Source organism: Oreochromis aureus, linkage group 1, assembly GCF_013358895.1.
Source record: "Oreochromis aureus strain Israel breed Guangdong linkage group 1, ZZ_aureus, whole genome shotgun sequence".
NCBI lineage: Eukaryota > Metazoa > Chordata > Actinopteri > Cichliformes > Cichlidae > Oreochromis > Oreochromis aureus.
In genome coordinates, this window is record NC_052942.1 from 27,964,006 (window position 1) to 27,983,366 (window position 19,361).

The window sequence follows — 19,361 nt, forward strand, 5'->3', positions numbered from 1 at the left end:
AAACCACGAGTAGAAACAAAGATTGCAGAAAGGACAGGAGGGAGTGTTGCAGCCTGATTATTTGGCTGTTTATGCAGAATGCTGAGAGCCCTCCAATCAGAGATGGAGACCTCTAACTAAGAGGTCTGATAGGCCGAGGGCCTAACAAACTCTGCATATGAGTCTCCTTATTCTCTCCTCTAATCCTTTGTTCCTCACTTCACCTGTCTCCTCCTCCTCTCTTAACCTCCTCATCCCTCTCTCCTTACTCTCTGCACACTCAGCTCTGCGTTTCTCTCTTCCCTCCTCTCTTTTGTCTTCCTCATTTGTTAAAGGGTGTCACTGAGAGCAAGGGCAAAGCCTTGTTATCCCTATTCTGCCACATTCTTTTGCTAGGTTATGGTTAAAGTGATGCAAAAAAGATTGCTGAGCAGCAAGTTAAGAGAGGGTTAAATGCAACAAGTAAAGTTTTTTGCCCGTTTGTACGTAACTTATTTGTTTGTGGATTTATCATCATGTATGAACATCTGTATATCTTCTACATTAATTGAATAAAAGTATACCCTTTCAAGATTAAAACTGCAGTAAGATGGAAAATCTTTTCTTTGCATGACGGTGGCTGAAAAACTTAACTGGACAGTTACTTTAGAAAACGTGTAACACATACACATTAAAGAAAAGCCCCATATCATAAGAGGTCAGGCACGTAAGGTACTGTTAGCCTTTCACGTAACTGTGGGGGTTTTTTTGTTTCCCTGATACATGGACTGAGAACGAATCTTAAAGAGTTTATTTGCTTCTCTTGTTGCAAATTTAAGGTCAAACTGGAGATCTAAAAGTCACTACCGTCTCAAAGCCACTTTGTGAGAGAGAAGGTTATTTGTTTTTAACTTGGATTTAGAGATAAATATACAAAGGAAGTCGAAAGGTTTAATTTATGAGTGTTACAAATGTTGGTAGGCTATTTTTGTTACTAGGAGCCAAATCAGCTTGATTCTTCTGGTTGGTCTTTATGTTAAGCTGACCTAGCTAATCTCTGAACTTCCTCTATATTTATAAAGTGTAAGCAGAGGTGAATCCTGTGCTTCAGATTCTATCTTCTACATGACAATCAGGAAGTAAGCCTCCATTTGGTGACGCTAAACCTATTGCATTCAAATGCTTGCTTTAAATATTAGCTGGGAAGAGCACAACACAGAACTCCTTATGGGGCCAAGACAGTCCAGGGATCCTGTGGAGCTTTAGCCCAAAAACTTACATTTTCATTTTACCTGAGGAGCTGAGTTGACCTAAACAGATTGGAGCAGAAACGTTAACAGTTAACTAAAAGAAAGCCTATTTGTAATAGGCAGAGAAAATTAATGAATATGATTCAAATATATGAATAAATGTCCAAAAGTGAAAAAATGGCTAAAATATCTTGCCAAAAGCAGGCGTTGTTAGTTTAATGAGATAAACAAAAAGAAACTGTTAGCTAAACATACTAGATAAACAGGTAGCTAACATTTTTAAAAAGTAAGCTGTCATTTTTTAGCTGAAAGTAGCCAATAATTAGTACAGGAAATTGTTAGCTAAATTTACGGATTGACAGTTGAAATTATAAGCTAAAAATAATAAATATACCGTTGAAAATGCTCATAAAACATAATCAATGAAATAACTAGAGTACTCTCCAAGTACTGGACAAACGGGTGGTCATGTTGATCAAGGGGAGACCTTTTAGATTATGCTGGGAACCACTGACCTAAGAACTCCCTTGCAAACTGATACTTTAATCTCAAACTCCGTGCCAACGTACTGAAATGCTTAAATATTTCTAAACTATTGAATTCATAGAACATACTCACATCAGGAGTTTAGGGCCGTTACTTTTTCGACCTGTAATGTATTATTCAACATGTTTGGAGACAAACACACCGCATGTTCTGATAACCCGTCCATCCTTTTTCTCCAACTATACATGCCTAAATACACACATGCTGACGGCATACCTAACACACACACCCACCCACACACACACACACACACACACACCCCCTGTGAAACCTCATATCGGCTTTAAGACACAGTTCGCCGGCTGGCCCTCGCTGTCCCACACTCTCTGACGGGTTCTTAATGGTAAACTAACAGATTGTAAACATGCTGCTAGCTCTCTCTCTCTCTCTGTTTCTCCACTCTCTATATTAATCACTTTCTTACTTTCTTGCAATCCTCTCTTTATTTCTCTTTCCCTCAGTCTTGTCTTCCTTCAGTTCTTTTACTTCCTCCTTACCCCCCTTCACTTCATCCTTCCCCATCTATCCCCATCCCTTCTTCCCTTTTCCTCTCTCTCCCTCGCTTTTCCTGGGGTATTTTTTAAACAATGTGTCCTTCATGTACGGTTGGTTACGGGGCGTACAGAAGGACATCATTAGCGCTGGTGGTTAAGCTGTAATTTACACCATTACCGAGGTAGGGGCCATTTTTATTGCCTAGTAAATTTCAGCTCTGAAATATTTAGACCATATGGCTCAATTTGTGTAATAACCTTAATTTCCAAGCACCCTTCAGCTCCCTTCAGCGCCGGCTGTTGTTGGCGGATGGCAGAGTGGTGCGTGTATACCTCCGTATGTGTGTGCACGGTGTGGAGTTGTGGAGCACAGACACGCACAAGCATGTACGCAGAAACACAGACATGGAAAAAATGTTCACGTGTACGCAACACATAACCTTTTACACAGTCTCTTCCACATACTGTCACAGATTCATTCATTCACACACACAGAAACACGCACGCACACGTATGTATGCATGGCGGTAGCAGATTAATAGGGTGTCAGCTTCTGTTTGGGTGAGGGAGCGTCAGGCGTCGGCCAGATGGTTCTCAGGGATGATGACTGTCAGGGGTCCTGCTCTGATCAATGGGATGTATTAATACAGCACACACGCGCACACACTCACATACACTGTTGCATTATACACACACAAACAGAAATGTTGTGCGTGCGCACAAGCACACACAACCATATTCAAACATATGTATGCACACAAAGTAATGCACACACACACACATTTGAATACACATATGCCTGTGGTCTCTCTTCACCAGCGATCCCAAGGGCCACAGTGTAACATCTGGAATAGCCAAGGGAGGGAGGAAAGGACAGCAGAGTAAAGGAGGAGAAAGAGGGAGTTGGTAGGCAGGGAAACATGAGAGAAATACAGGAAAAAGAGGAAAAGGAGGGGCAAAGGGAGTATGGGAAGTAGCTAAAGAAAGAGTGCGATACAGAAGGGTTGAAGGGTGAAAGGCATAAAAGAGGTAGTAAAACTGGAAAGAGACGAGGGCAGAGTGGAGAGACGAGCTGGGGAAATTAAGATATAAGAGTAAGGTGAACGACGATGTTGAGACAGCAAAGAGAAACAAGAAAATCAGCCACAGAAGAGACTGGAAGTTATGAAGAAGAAAACGCACAGGAACAGACAGAAAAAAAGCAGAAGAGGTTAAAATAGTGACAGATGTGATCAGAAGAAGAAAAAGAAGTGAGCTGTGAGAGAGGTTTGAGGTGGAAAGCTTGAACACGAAGCGAAAATAGAGTTTTATCTGCTCGATGAAGCATTTGTCCAGAGCTATTGAGAGCAAAATGATTACCGGTGGCCAGAATCTCAAGTGATATTGTCAAAAAAAGAAGCAGTAGCAATAGCACGTGAACACAAAGAAGGAGAAGCTTGAGAGAAAAGAAGGAGAACAAAAAAACCCGACCAAAACATGAAGCACCGTGCAATAAAAACAACCTGACAGGGTAGAATGAGTGACAAGCATGTTTGTCAGAAAGGTGTAAAGCATGGAGAGTGAATTTCTGTGTGCGCGCGAGACAGTGTGTGTGCCAGGCGGCGTGTAGGTGTCTAGCGAGGCAGGCCGCCTGCGCTTCGTACCCTCATTCCGTCCGATTGCCATGACGACCCCATTAATCAGCCAAGCTGGCACAGAGCAGGGTTCCCAGCCCAGCCTGAGATCAATACACACACAAATAGACACATACCAAATGGATACACACACACACACACACACACACACACACACACATGCACATATGCACAATTACTACATGCACAAAAGAAATTGAAGTGGATGAAGAGTGTGAAAGACTGGATCCCTTTTTTAGAGGAAAAAAACTTAATTAAGGGTTGAAACAAAATATTACAGGGAGAAGTGCTAGACTGGTTTGTGACTGTTTAATAGGAAAACAAAATATAAGCTGTTCATGTGCTTCACATTAATGTTATGACCCATATTTTACAATTAATCTAGCAGGGCTGTCAAACTTATTTTAGATCAACCTGATTTAATCTAAATTAAATCTCAATGTTGTGAAAAAAATATTGCCAGTGCTACAACTCAGCCTCCTAGAAGATCCAGCAGTGATTTTCTTCTCGAGATATTGCGTTCACAAGACTTTCAGAAAACTTGACCTTTGACCTTGAGATCAAGGTCAATAAGATTCCAATACCCATCAGTCTTTTACAGCTGAGGGGTGAAAACTAAATAGTAAAATAAAGACAGAGGAACCTACATTTCTTTTAATGTTAGAAGTATAAATAGATGCTGCAACTATACAATACAAAAACACTACACAAATTGTTGCAAATTGAAGACACACCTCAACACAGATCTTTGACCCAACAACGTATTTTTGGTGTATTATGTCAGGGAATGATTTTGTCAGTCAGAAGGCTCTAAAACTAATAAAGATTCAGACATTTGGGTTGGATAAATTTAACATTTCAGACATTCTCATGATGTGATTGTTTCTGTGTCAAGAAACAAAGTTTGCAAAGCCATCCAGTGGGCTGGACTCTACTTTTTAACAGGCTGGTTCTGTCCCACAGGACACCCCTGACTTAGGCACGTTTTTTTTGCCATCGAATCCTTGATTAACGATGCTAAAGCGAACAAAGTCAAAACCCAAATTTTAATCCTTCAGATAAAGTCTACTCTTCCTGAATCAGCTAAAGGCTTTCTAATTTTCACACTCTTTGTGTATTCCTAAACAACGCAGTGCATGTGGTGAAGACAACTGCGTGACAAATGACCGCCACCAAAATAAGTCTATGCCATGTCAATGAGCCTCCTGCACACACACACACACACAATCTCACACAGGCACACACAAACACAGAGTGTTCCATATCAATGAGAAGGTGAAAGGTCTCCATTTACATCTTGTATTAATTATGAGTGACAAGCCAAAGGTCACAGAGGGAGAAGAGGCCACACATATGGACAGAATATAGATCTATACTTCTACCTTGTCTCTCTTTTGCTCTCCTCCTTACCTTCCTATCTATCACTCTGTCTCATTCCCCGCTTGTTCATTTACTCTCTTTTTATCCCTTCCCCTTCTCTTTTTCATCTCACTCATTCTAGCTCTTTTCATTCTTCTTTAGCAGCTATATACGTCTTTGTTCTCTTGTTGCTTTAATGTTGACCATATTCGTTCAGTCTGTGGATACTGTGTTTTTTTCTCCTTCCTTCTGTTGTTCCTTTTATACAAAATTTTATGTTAAAATGTTTTCAAGTTGTTTATATTTTAGCTTCTTCTTAAAGATTATTTTGTGGTATTCGTGTCTATAGACTGGGAAGTGCATAAAAACAGGAAGATGGAAAAAGACATGCAGGTCTGGGCAGCTGGGAATTAAACCACAACTCACTCCTATGTGTGGTAAGTAACCCAGCTATCTAAAACCAGGTTGCTCTTGAATTAATTTTTATTTTTAAATGGATAACTGAAATTTTTCACAGACAGATTATTATATTATAGACAGACACACACTCACTCACACTCACACACACACACACACACACGTATAGATGTATGGTGGATAGGGGATGCCAGCAAGTGCTGGCAAATATCTCATTGCAGCTTTTGGGTGAACTCAGTCTGCAGGCTGAGCTGCCAGTTCACATTGAGAGTAGATGGCAGCTGTTAATGTATAATATGCATATATATGGGAATGAAGGTGTTTGTATATGTGTGTGTGTTTGTGTGTTTGGTATCAGGAAACATGCTCATACTGATATTTCTGATATGTTAGAGCATCCAGCACGATACAGAATTATGGAAGTGGTCTTGGGAATAGCAGACCATGGGCAGCGTGTGTTTATGTCTTTTCAGGCCCCTCACTGGCAAACAGATGGCCACAAGCACCACAGGTACAGTCCAAATTTCTTTATATTTATTGTATGAATGACATCTGACATGCACACGTGTGTGTGTGTGTGTGTGTGTGTGTGTGTGTGTGTGTGTGTGTGTGTGTGTGTGTGTGTGTGTGTGTGTGTGTGTGTGATTACCTCTACAGTGAGAGCAGTAACAATAGTTGAGTTGAGCGTTGGGTCCTTTTGGTGCTTCCTGTAAATCAGCCTATAATGGGAAATGAGACCATTGGGCTGTCCTGGTTCACTCCATTTTAGGTGGACTGAATACGCACCTGTCAAAGTAGCATGGTGAACTGTTACAATAAATCAGTACATGATAATTTTATACGTGTTAGTCATGCAAATGTGGGTCAAGACACAAAGTTTGCTGAAGTACATCATAGGGACAGAGTGCCACGAAAACATATGTGACACTTAAATGACCGTCATCTAAGTGAACATGGACATTTTAAAGAAGGTAACAAAGGAAAACTGGATGCAACTATCCAGAGCTGAGAACTGGATCAGGGCATCACTGAGCTCCTGGACAATCTGAGTTTTAACCTGCTGGCATCGGATGGACCAAAACACAATGGCCCAGAGGGGTTCTATTGGATTTAGGTCAGGCGAGGGTGGACCTAGTCAAAGGTATCAAGTCCTTCATCCTCCAAAAACTGTCTACATACTCTCACCACCTGAGGCTGGGCATTGTCATGAACTAGAAGGACCACAGGCACCACTGCACCAGCATAGGGTCTGACAGTGGGTCAGAGGACTTCAGCCTAATCATAGTCAGGGTGTTGTTGCCTAGACTGTAGAGGTTTGTATGTCCCTTCATGGATACGCCTCCACAGACCATTGCTGACCCACCACCAAACCAGCCACGATGAACGATGATACAGGCAGCATAATGTTCTCCATGCCTTCTCCTGATCCTTTCAGATATGTCATATGTGCTCACTGTGAACCTGCTGTTATTCTTGACAAGTCCAGGTATACCAGCGGTGAACCTACCAATTCTGGTATTCTATGGAAAATGCCAACTGGACTCCACGGTGCTAGCCAGAGAGCAAAGGGCCCAGCAGAGGATGTCAGACCACTCAAATGAAGTCTGACTATTTTGTCAGAGGCATTCACACCAGTGGGCTGCAAGATGCTGTAGGGTTTTGTAGGGGTCTCACCTCGTGATACCAGTACTGACAATGAATTTAGCTAAATCCAAAACTAGAGAAAACCCCCCAGAAAAGATCAGGAGGGAAAAATGCCACTGACCTCCACTTGTAAAATCATTCCTGTTTGAAGGTTGTCTCATTGTTTCCCCTCTAATTTGCCTGTTGTTAAGTTCATCAACACTAAAGCAGCTAAAAGTGATAAACAAACCCCTCCACTACTACCAACCAGATCAATATCTCAGATATTATACTGACTTGATGCTATACTATGATCTCAGTTATACTTATTAAAAAGAAAACACAAAATAATTGTAAATTGAAACTGGCAAAAGAAAATCATAATGAGGTCATCTCTAATAAATACCGGTTTTCATGTGACTTGGTGAACCTACCCGAAGGAGTGACAATGGGAACGGCCATATCTTGTGGTTTTGCCTCTAATGTCTGGCCCAAAGCCCAGTGACTCAGAACTGAGCCTCTAGAGTTGTGGGCACGAACTCTGTACTGATAGTAGCTGAAGGGCTGAAGAGCAGGACTCGCGTCAAAAAATTCAAGAGGCCCACTAGACCAGATGAAAACCAGCAGCTCCTCCTGTGTTCCTAATGGACGCCTAAGAGAAAATAAACACTTGTATTAGCTTTTCATCAGTTTCCTTTAAATACTTTCATACTATATACACCTCATTAAAAATTAAAATATTCAATTTTTTGGTGATGTTTCTTTTTTTTTAATTAGACATCAACTATATAAAATCTATTTTAATTTTGCACATATTTACGTCGGTTTTCTAAAGATAAAGAAACTAAGTTTGTGTGGAATTCAAATATAAAATGGATCATCACATCTTAAACACTCTGTATAAGCCATGAGCTGATGCAAGCACCCTGATGTCTTTGGTAAGCCCATTTGTCTGATTACGTAGGGTTTCAGGTGTGTGCATGAGAGACGGAAAGAGAGAGATTTTCCTGTTTTATCCAAGTCCCTGTCTGCCTGAGTCTGATCATGCCAGATGTGTCACTGAGTGTGTGTGTGTACTGCTATGCTAATGTGTGTTTCCTGAGGACTTAAAGGGCTTAGTCTGGTCTGACCCTGCATACAGATCACAAACTCTTTGGTCAACAAGCAGACCACGACCTTCAGCATGTATTAATGATGCACATTCACACACACCTACACGCACACACACGGTTACAATAAATAGAGTTTTAAGTAGACATTTATCTGAACCTATAATCACTAAAACTTTTATCCATTACTCCATAGAAAGGCAAATATGTATATTGTTATGTATGTTATATGTGATAATTGTATGTGAAGCATATGTGCTACTTCTGGTTCAACAGTTTTATGACAGTCTGAATTGGTACTCTGAGCACATAAACACAGTGTAGGTATGAAAATGTGAAAAAAGGCCTTGCATATGGCTTCTGCATGTCCTTGTGTTTTAATCATAGATCCACCAGCAGGACTTGAAATCTGATTCTATGTTATGTGATACATTTATGGGAACATATAGAAAATTCAGAAGGGTTTAAAAAACTCGAATACCTTTGTAACACTATAACTTGAGTCACTTCTACATGTAAGTACTGACAATACTGGCAAACAGTCTATATACTGTAGAACAATGACATGCCTCAAAATGCACTGTACACTTCGTCACTGTACAAGACTCCCTTTGGACAAAGCACAGTCTCATAGCACAACTGTGTGAATGTGTGCGTGAATGGGTGAATGACTGGATATGTAAAGCGCTTTGGGGTCCTTAGGGACCATAAAAGCGCTATATAAATACAGGCCATTTACCATTTACCATTTAACTAAATCCTAATTCCTAAGGAGAAAAGAACAGGTATTTATAAGAAGGCAAAGCCAGGCCATATATCTCGGTGTACTATATTTGTTTATCTGTTACCTGTATATATGGTAGGAGGTGATGAGTCCATTTGGTTTCTTGGGAGCTGACCAGTGAATCTCCAGAACATTGGCTTCACTTGCCTTTACTGTGGGGGGGAGCAGATTTTCTGGGGTGGCCTCTAAAGTCCGCACAAAGACACCATCTCCTACTCCACAGCCCTCTGCAAGAAACAAAACAGTCAGAAATAATAAAAAAAAATCTCAAGAAACATTTTATCATTTGGAAAAAACAAATAAGTCTTCTGGTACATGGTTAGAGACACAACAGCAACACCTTAACTAAGTAAAATGGCCATAAAATTGTTATCAATCTACCTGATTGGTACTTCATGCACTTAAAAAATATATACCTATCTGACAGGCTTGCACTCTTATGTAGTAAATGGTGAAAGGCTTTAGATCTGTCACAGTGAGGTGCAGGTCTTGTCCAGCATGCTGTATTATTGCACCTTCACTCCCTGGATTTAACAGGATGTTGTAGTTCATGGGCTGGCTGTTATTTAGTTGACCTGTGCAAAGAGAAACAATATGATAACCTTTAGGTGGTTATGTCATTTACTGGGATAGATTTATAACAAAATAAGAAATAAATATTGAGTGCTTTTTTTGCTGTTTTTTCCCCAATATTTCTGAAGTTTTGGCTTTACAATTCCAGCACTGTGGACCTTAGAACCAGACAAAAACACACAAATGTATACATACAGATAACACTCACACGCCCATACACACATGCCCCTGGACTTTGTTAATATTCTCACAGGAGGTTTTTCCATAATTCAGGCCAACTGTATTGTGATGGGTTATTCAACATTCATGAACTCTGGATATCTCGAGAACGAACTGATTACCAGACAAATGAAAGACTTCAATTATTCACCCCCCAACTCACATATGCACACACAAACCTTTGCACACACATCTCTGACTTCAGCACATTCAGGTTTTTAAATGGACACACTTTGAGTTAAGACACCTTCACATAATACACACACACGTGCGTGGAGGTGTTTATGTGTGAGCGATAATGGCGTGATAATGCCGTAAAGGTTTAATTCAAAACCTATCACTTGCATTATCATCTTGTATTTAACACACACGATGTACACACACACAATTCATGCATGTTCTCTTCCACACAGCTAAAAGCCTGCATTCAATACATTTTCTCACACACACATGCATGCACATACAGGCACCAACACCGCGATGGAGGAATTGATCCTCGAGTAAATGCCTTTTTAATAGCCATAAGTCAGTGCTTTGGCAGTCAGTGTATGCATTTGAAGACATGAACACAGGTGCATGTACACAGACACATACACACACACTGTCAAGAGAGTCAGGTATGCACACACACCCATGCACACACAAGACGAAAACACTCCAGACTCTGGGCTCAGGGAGTTAACCAAGCGTGAGAACCCAGCCGATATTTCCTCACCTTTAAAATCAACCCATAATGACGATAGAATAGGCCTGCCTATGGAAATATCTTGCAATGGTGCACACAAACACACACACACACATTCACGCATGCACATACACAATGAAATACGTATAAAGATGCATAAATAAACACAGACAAAAATATACAAAAACAAAAGACACACAAACCCACACACACTACTAAGTGAAGTGTCTTTGCTAGTTGGCCCTTTAAGCGGTTTCTGAGATAGGAAATCAGCCTAATGAGAGAGTAATAGTCAATGATAGATGGGTTAGGGCAGACAATCACTGCCCCATAAGCATGAAACTCAGCCCTATGTGTATGCTCATGTATGCCTGTGTATGTGCCCAGGTCTTGAGAGGCCAGAAGGTGACTACTCAGAGCTTTTTTGTGGGTGTGAGCCACCCTTTTTCTGATTTCATGAAACAATACCTTTAACATCCCTTGTAAAGAAACCTAGCACATACATTCACAGCACTAAAGAATCATCAGTTGTAACAAGCTAAGCTTGGTTTCCGAGTTGAAATGTCTAAAAAATATAAACAGTATTTCCAAGGAGCAAATTTAAATATACAAATGATAGAGAACAACTAGAACTTAAAATAAACGTCTAATCTTTGACACCATTCTGACTGAAAAAACTTAATACACTCCACAGAAAATCACTTAGGGCCATCCAGCCTTTCATCCATCCATGTGTCCTTTCATTCAGATTGCTACTCACCAGGAGGGGACCAGGCAAGAGATATGGAGTAGGGGCCTGACACTGTCACATTGTGTGGAGGTGGGATCCCAGAGGGGCACGAGACTGGTGTTTGTATAACATATTTGTCACTCACACCAGTCCCACCCCCCGTACTAGCCTCCAGCTCATACAAGTACCTAAATAGATAGTGGGGCAAAGAGGGGTGTGGAGAAAGCAACAAAGACATTACAGTGTAAGGCTGATATATCTTAACATTTCTTAGCATTGGTCAGTATACGACCTTAAATTTGTTTACTTTATTTACAGGCTTCATATATTCCCATACATCAAGTATTCAAGTGTATTTATCTACTAAGCGACTTCCACTTTGCAACATTTCTATCTGTACTTTTCTTCCATCTGTGGCAGTGAGCTTTTGTCCTTCATAAGCATCCAATCAACTCAAGTCTTACTCACATGCTACAAAACATACTACATGGTTGTACATTTGCATCTACTTAGCGATGCTGTGCATGTTGTGCAATAGAAGAAAATTACAGCCAGAACAAACTTTGGGTAGTTCAGCTGCCCTGCATTTTTATAATGAAAATCAGCCCAGCTGTGCAAACGCAATGGTCTCACTGATGTACAACAAAATCTCTGTTCGTAGTAAATCAGTGTGAAGCCACAATTGAAGTGGAAAATTCTGTGGATGATCTACTAACAGTACAAATCTGCTAACATTAAAGCAAATGCAACCTGTTCATTTCAATAATGACCAGTGCAATCTACTAAGAGCAGCACAAATTAACAAAGAGCCACGAACAAACACAACTCATGAACCGAGCATACAACTAATCTCCTAACACCACAGGGGCAATTTGTTACTTGTAATGTGACAAACATAAGTGTACGTTTTATTCTTGGGAAACAGCATGCAAGTGCAGTCTAAGGAGAGGCATTTTTATGTGGTAGAACTGGAGGCATTAGCAGAAGAATGTAACAATTTTACTAAAACACTTCTTGCTAAGAGGACATGTGGAATACAAGATGATGCTGGAGGAGTCACATTGAAGGAGTCACTGAATTCTGGCCAACAATCGCTATACCATTATTGCTGGTAGGCTATTATTTTTTTAAACCAACCAGCAATCTAAAGGAAAACTGTTGTGCTGTCCGCGTTGCTAAAAATGTGAAACTGAAAGCACAAAATTAAATGTCATTAGGCTGAAAAGTTATTTTACTTTAAGCCTTATTAACATGTAATAAAAGCCTCCTTGACACCTTGGTTTAAGGCAGAGACCAGAGATATTAAAGTGTGAAATCAGTTTTGGTAAAACAAATGAAGAAAAAAAGGCTTGGGCAATTGATGCGATGACTGATATCTGATAACGTGCTTCTTGGACACCCCTCAAAAATAGAAAAAAAATTGCATAAGTAGTGCAAAGTCTCTCTTTTACCACGCCTTCTCTCTTCTCAGAGTCATACCTCTTTCTAGCAGGAACTAACACACCCATATGGAGCACAAGATGAGTTAAAATATACTTTCAGGCTGAAGAAAGAAGAAAGTTGAAAAACCAGAAGGACTACTGGATACCAAATCATAGTCAATCACAGTTTATTTCAGTAATCTTTTCCCCAGTGTTTCCAGTCACAAATGGAAAACCTCTACTAATGTATATGCAATATGACCAGCCCCCTAAAGTAATATCTTAATTATCTTTGTAATATCATCTCAATAATTTTTTTGAGTTAAGCCTATTGAGTTTCATCTTACTAGATTATGAAATTCATAAGAAGAAAAAATCTGTGCTCTGTATGTTCAGACCAACAGGAAATTTGTCATCACATGCATTATTTTCTTCATCTTCATCAAGTAAGGCAAATGTGAAAATATTTTTTATTAAATCCACAAGTTTTTGTTTGGTTACAGTAGAGATATTTGGAGGAAGTAGCTTATTTTAGCTGATTCCTTATTTGCAAGAGGTCACCACAGCTTTTTACATTCGATGCCTCGATTTCGATTTGATACACAAGGGGATGTTTTGGGTGATTGGGTAAACTACTACACTATGAAGCCAATTCAGAAATAGAAGACAAAAACTGATAAATAAATTATAAAGATCAATAAAAAAATAAAAAATACAAACATAAAGGTTAAAAGTTGCAATAAATGTAATGATTAAACTACATAAACAACAAACTCTATAAAGAAGAAAGGCTAGCAAAGTTTAGTTTTCAACACTTTAAAGGTTGTCTGTACCATTTTCTATTTATCTGTAATAACTATCATTGTGCTGTTCTTCACACTTGTTATACACCTTTGCTCTCTCGATTTCATTTGTCTTGCTGCTGCTCGTGACCCACTCTCTACTTTTGACAATGACATCATAAGATAGATTTCCCTTTTAAGAGCGTGTGGCTGGTTGGTGCTAAAGCCTACATTAGCTGTGTAAGTGGGCCACCATTTAACATTAAAAGCCTTTAATTTGCTATAAACTCTAGCACACATGTGTTAATAGGCAGCGGGTGTTGGGTTATTGTTCCTGTACAGAGCGTTTTAAACAGGAGGCCATTAGTGCCTCTGCACTGGGTTAGAACGCACTCAGGAAAAGGTATTAAAACTACTCATATGTTACTCTCACAGACGCACACACACACACACAAAACATAAATAAATGTGGCTCACTGAGACACACCAACTATGTCAAGGAGAGATAGAAAGACAGAGGGACAGAAATCATGAGAGGAAGAGAGTGAAGAAGAGACTGAGAGTGATGGAGAGGGAGAATTTTATGATGGCATAAGGTTTCAGTGGGAGAATGAAGTTAAACACTTCATCACTGGAAGATATTTACTTAAATGTAAACAGCGCCTTGGGATATCAAAAGTAAAATTGTGTGTGTGTGGAGAAGGTAATCGGTGAGTGAGGCATTTGCATCTGTTTGGCTTTGAATCTGGTTCTGTGTGTGTGTGTGAGTGTGAGTGTGTCCTGCGGGGCCAGCCAGAGGGAATAGGTTAATTCTCTCGTCATCTTAGACACTTCCTGGGCTGCTGAAGCAAAGTGACAGCTAATCAACATTGTCATAAATAATCAATGGCCACTTTGAGCAGTCTCACGCACGTACACACGCACACACACAAAGACATGAGAGCGTGCGCACTCGCACATGCACACACAAGTCTGTCTGGATAATGGGGCCGGTGCTCCCTGTGTAATTCTTGGCGCAGGGCTAAATTGGGAAAAGAAGGGGAAGAGGAAGGGAATGAGGTAAGAAGGAAAGGATAGGAGGGGAGGGAGGGTGAGAAGGAAGAGAAGGGAATCAGAAGCGAGACAAGCAATGAGAAGCGAAGGGTCGGAGCAGGAATGCCTCCTGGCAGACTATCTGGAATTAAGGAAAATTAAACGTCACACACACATACAGTCCTAGCTTCTTCCTCCCTTCTTTCTCTTTCACTCACACATAGAGGGGATTGGAGTACTGCAGGGTGTTATCCCAGGAATTCTATTTGGGGTAAGGAGAAATTGTCTTGGGAAGAGAGAAGCTCGAGGAGAAACAGGAGAGACAAAATAGGAGGGAGTGGAAGGTATCGTTCCCATATTTAAAACAGAACATCCGCACTGGAAAAAAGACACGGATTAATAAAGGTTAAATGAAAATAAACAGATAAATAAAATCAACGCTTCACTGCTGTCTGCAAGCAAAAGCCAGATCTGATTCGTGATTTTAATTTGTGTGCGTGGCAATGTTTGCATCAGTCATTGGCATGTCAAATATTTGCTCATTAAATGACACAAACAGACATATGCAGAGTACAGTCCTGAGAGAGGCGTGGATGGGGCGATAGGAATGCTTTTAAAATAGGGTGATCCAAGTATAAAGACACAAACGTAGTGATGATTAATTGTGAAGCTGCATGTCAAGTGTTTTTGTATGTGTGACGTCTACATGGACGCACGCTTTTATGTTCCTGCATGTATAAATGAGCGCGAGTTCATCCTCTTTACCTGCGGTTTGGCAAGAGTCCAGTGTCCGTAAAATTCCGGTCACGGTGGTCTCCGGTAAAAATAGTTTGACTGTCTCTGTTCAGCCTGTACTGGGAGATGTGTCCATTAGGTTGGGATGGCTCATCCCAGTACAGCTCCACTGCAGATGTGTTTATTACTAGGTGTCTGGGCTTCGACCACACACCTGGAGTATAAAAAAAGAAAAGAAGAACAAATGAGAGCCTGCTTAAGCAATTAATTTGCATCTATAATTAGTCAGCAGTCCTACTTCTGTTCCAAAAAAGTAAATAGCATCACCTTGTGTAGAGAAACCAGGCTGATTATTAAACCTTATTGTTCATTAACTAAGGGCACTGTTTGTTTAACAAGTAAAGCACTGAAATGCTGTGTGTGATATATATGATCAAATTCTTAATATTGGAAAAAAGAAAACCCAAACCATGAGAAGAAAGGACAGAGAAGATTAATACAGGATGACAATGAAAATTTAAGTCATATAATTTCATGACTTAAAATTAAAAGCAACATCGATGGTTCAAAATCTAGTTTTTTTAATTAAATATTTTGTACATAAATTCAGTCCAACTACCAAGATTCGTATATTTAAGATGATGTAAGATTATGTAAGAATGAGACACAAGCATAAGTGCAAGGAAATGTGAGCCCCAAAAAACAAGAAATAGTAGCTCCAAATAAAAGAAATAAGGAGACTGGACAAAAGTACAACAAACAATAGCTTGAAAGTGCAGAAAAGACAAAAAAAATCATATTTAAATAGAAAAGAAATAGCAGGAAATCTAAGAGAAGAGACGTGCAATGGATTTCAAGAAGAATCAAGAATCAAATAAAAAAAAATCAAGAATCAAATAAAAAAAATCAAAAAAACGACAACAACAATAAACTGCAACGATATAAAGTGTCCACACTTGATACAATGAAAAAGCCAAAAGCTAAAGGGTTTACATAAAATACTGCACAGTGAGGAAGCACAGGGGACAACTAATTAGATGCAGAAATCAGAGCAGAAAAAAGAGCATAGACGTAAAAGAAGAAATCAAAAAGACACAAGGTACACTGTAAAAACAAAAATACTAAAAGTCAGAGATACTTCATTTCAGTATTTATTAAGATTATAACAAGCTGTGATATTGTTCTGTGTCAAACAACAAAAAATATCCAACCATTGGGTTGTAAATTAGACATACATTTGAAAAATACATTTGAAATACTAGAGGATTTGTGTGTGTGCGTGCACAGGTGTGTGCGTATACCAGCAGGCTTGGCTTGCAAGGTGCGTCCTGTGGATGGTAAGCTGGCTCCACATCCCACAGACGTACAGGCCACAAGCACAAAACTATACTCTGTGTATGGCTGCAAACCTGTAACACACAGATATGTGTGAGTATGTGCTAAAATCAATGCCTTAGTAAACCCATGTCCACATTTTAAAACATTTTTCCATTTTAATAAACTGCACACATTTGCAACAAAAAAATGAAATACACAAAGAAATATAAACTGAGAGGGATAAAGTGGAGAAGAAGTGAAACCGTAAAGTGGAAAACAGGGAGAATGGAACAGGGAAAGAAAAAAGGGAATGCTTGCTCAGATGATATCACTCATTTTCTTCCTGACTGTTTTTTTCTCCCTCTCTCTCCCTCTGTTCTTTCCACACTCTCTCAATGGATGGATCCATATCTGTCGGTGTTAAATTATGCATGCCATAACTCAATAATGAAACAACGTAAAGATGGGCAGCCGTGGAACTGACACGGGATAGGACCGGTCCAACGCTGTAATGTCATCAGCTTTTGATCTATGATAATTATGATACCTCTGTATGCGTTTAGGCTACTGTGTCCAGACATGATTTATTTATAGGCACCTGCTATGCAGTCTAAAAGAAATCACATCGCGACTGAGTGGTCCTTTAGCTGCAACCACAGGAAATCAGCTTTTATAATAGGATTTAAAAAGTAGAAGCAAAGGTAAAAATCCTGCACGTACCTAAACAAAGTTCTTTTTTCTACTCTTTGGAAACCTGTTTTTCCTTCAGATATATTTCCTGCCTGATTGCTGATGTAAGGTGCGAGTATGAGGATGAATGCAAATCCTAAGTGTTGACATTAGGGGTTGACTGGATGTTTTATGGTCATTCACTTAGCTGACAGCATACAACAGCTTGCAAATCAAATTCAAAGGAAAATGAAAGAACTAAAATGACTTTATTTCAAAAGGATGACTGCATAATGTAGTGTGCTGAATTCTTTATTTGCACGTTATTTTAGGTGAGGAAGAAATGATTTTACAATATCATTTGTCATTAAAAGTGTTTTTATAGTAATAAACATCTATAAAATTTATTTAGTAATCCCATTTATTACAATATTACAAATGCGTTTAGAGTCAGAAATAACCGAATCATAACTTTTTTCATGGAAAGATTTAAAATTTCTTGTAGTAAAAGGAGCGATATGTCTATGATTAATACGAAAGTTCAAATACAACTCTACAAACTAATGATGCAGATATTACAATTAAACTACACAAAGATTAAATCTGTAATTTAGTAAAACTAACGTTTAAATAAACATCTTTTTGATATGATTTTGTTAATAATCAAAATCTGTCTCCAACTGTGTATATTTGGAGGGTAAGAGAAAGAAAGAGAAACCCTACTGTGTATCTCAGCTGCTGTATGTATTACAATACGATACCCACCCAGTGTTGGCTACATACAGGAAAGAAAATGTGCACCAACACACACACACACACACACACACGGTAGAAGCCTTCACCGCGTCTTCCTCACGTCTCTTTCTACTACTTACCCTGCTTAACATGCCTCGCAGCCTGCCACGCTTAACCCAAGCTCTAATCAATGTGTCTGTGTGCCAATGTTCTCGCAATGTTGCCCTGTGTTTGGGTTAAATAAAGGAAATCTGCCAGCCATACGAAAGAACCAGGGCTGAAGCGTAAGGTTCTGTTACACTATTTAACTGTGCAACTAAGCGTGTGTATCTGCATGTGTGCACTCTACCATAGTAAATGATATCTACGGTGCCAATGATGTCATTTGTCGCAACGCTGAATAAAATGGTAACCTTTTGCTACATTTTTTCACACACAAACAGATGCGGTCTGCCTACACGAGCTAAAAATTGTAACAATTTACGGCAGACCATGAGGAGAGAACTTTCTGTTGGCGTGGTGCTGGCTTCAGAGGTAACAAAACGTCTCACAAGTTAAAATTCTCAAGTTTTGGCTATTAATTACAGCCTGTAATCGTGCCACGAAGGAGTGTGGAGTGATCGGAGAACATGCTTATGAAAACGAATGAATCAATTCTACCCTTGAACGGAAACAATTACAAAGTCCAGCATCATTTGACTCTCTTGTTCCTTCTTCCATTTTCTACATAAGGCAAAAATGAGTGGAGATGCACTTGTCATTTCATAGATTTGCATGTGCACATGCATTTAACCTAAAGAAGAACCCCTTTGATGTTTCTTGGTATGTTTCAAATTAGCTATAACTCTGGTCCTGAAGAGGGCAGTGTTGATCTGCTGGAGAAACGATCCCATGTCTGCGCATACTGGTGTGTGCGCATACTTGTATGCATGTGTGTGTAGCCATGCATGCGCTCGAGTGCCTGATTATGGAAAGACAGAGGAAGCTTCAATCATTATAGCAGTGATCACTAGGAAGTGAAAAACAGGTGGAGGGGGTTGGGATGCGAGAAGCCAGCGGCTCACTGACAAAGAGTTGTTCCTGTTGTCGTAAGAGTTGGACACACTGGAGGTCTGTGGGTGTTTGTGTTTGAGGGAAACGCAGACCAAGAGACGCTGGAAGTAAGATAGAGAGTTGGTGTTCGAGCAAAATGTCAAGGAGAGAGACTGGACGTGTGAAAGAGAGCAAACAAGTGACACAAATGTGAGACTGCTGTTGGGTGTGTGTGTTGCAGTAAAAATAACTGATTG

The 19,361-nt window shown here is 39.7% G+C and overlaps 1 protein-coding gene across 1 annotated transcript in view; it reads right to left on the minus strand.

Annotated features, from left to right (window-relative positions):
• The window catches only part of ush2a (Usher syndrome 2A (autosomal recessive, mild)), a 217,029-nt gene that overhangs the window by 20,661 nt on the left and 177,007 nt on the right, over positions 1–19,361 (minus strand). The window contains exons 68-74 of the mRNA XM_039614175.1: positions 16,653–16,760; positions 15,382–15,565; positions 11,412–11,569; positions 9,591–9,749; positions 9,239–9,401; positions 7,716–7,933; positions 6,308–6,444 (exon numbers count right to left, since the gene is read on the minus strand). Coding sequence (XP_039470109.1) covers positions 6,308–6,444; positions 7,716–7,933; positions 9,239–9,401; positions 9,591–9,749; positions 11,412–11,569; positions 15,382–15,565; positions 16,653–16,760 — 1,127 coding nt within the window. The remainder of the gene's footprint in view (positions 1–6,307; positions 6,445–7,715; positions 7,934–9,238; positions 9,402–9,590; positions 9,750–11,411; positions 11,570–15,381; positions 15,566–16,652; positions 16,761–19,361) is intronic.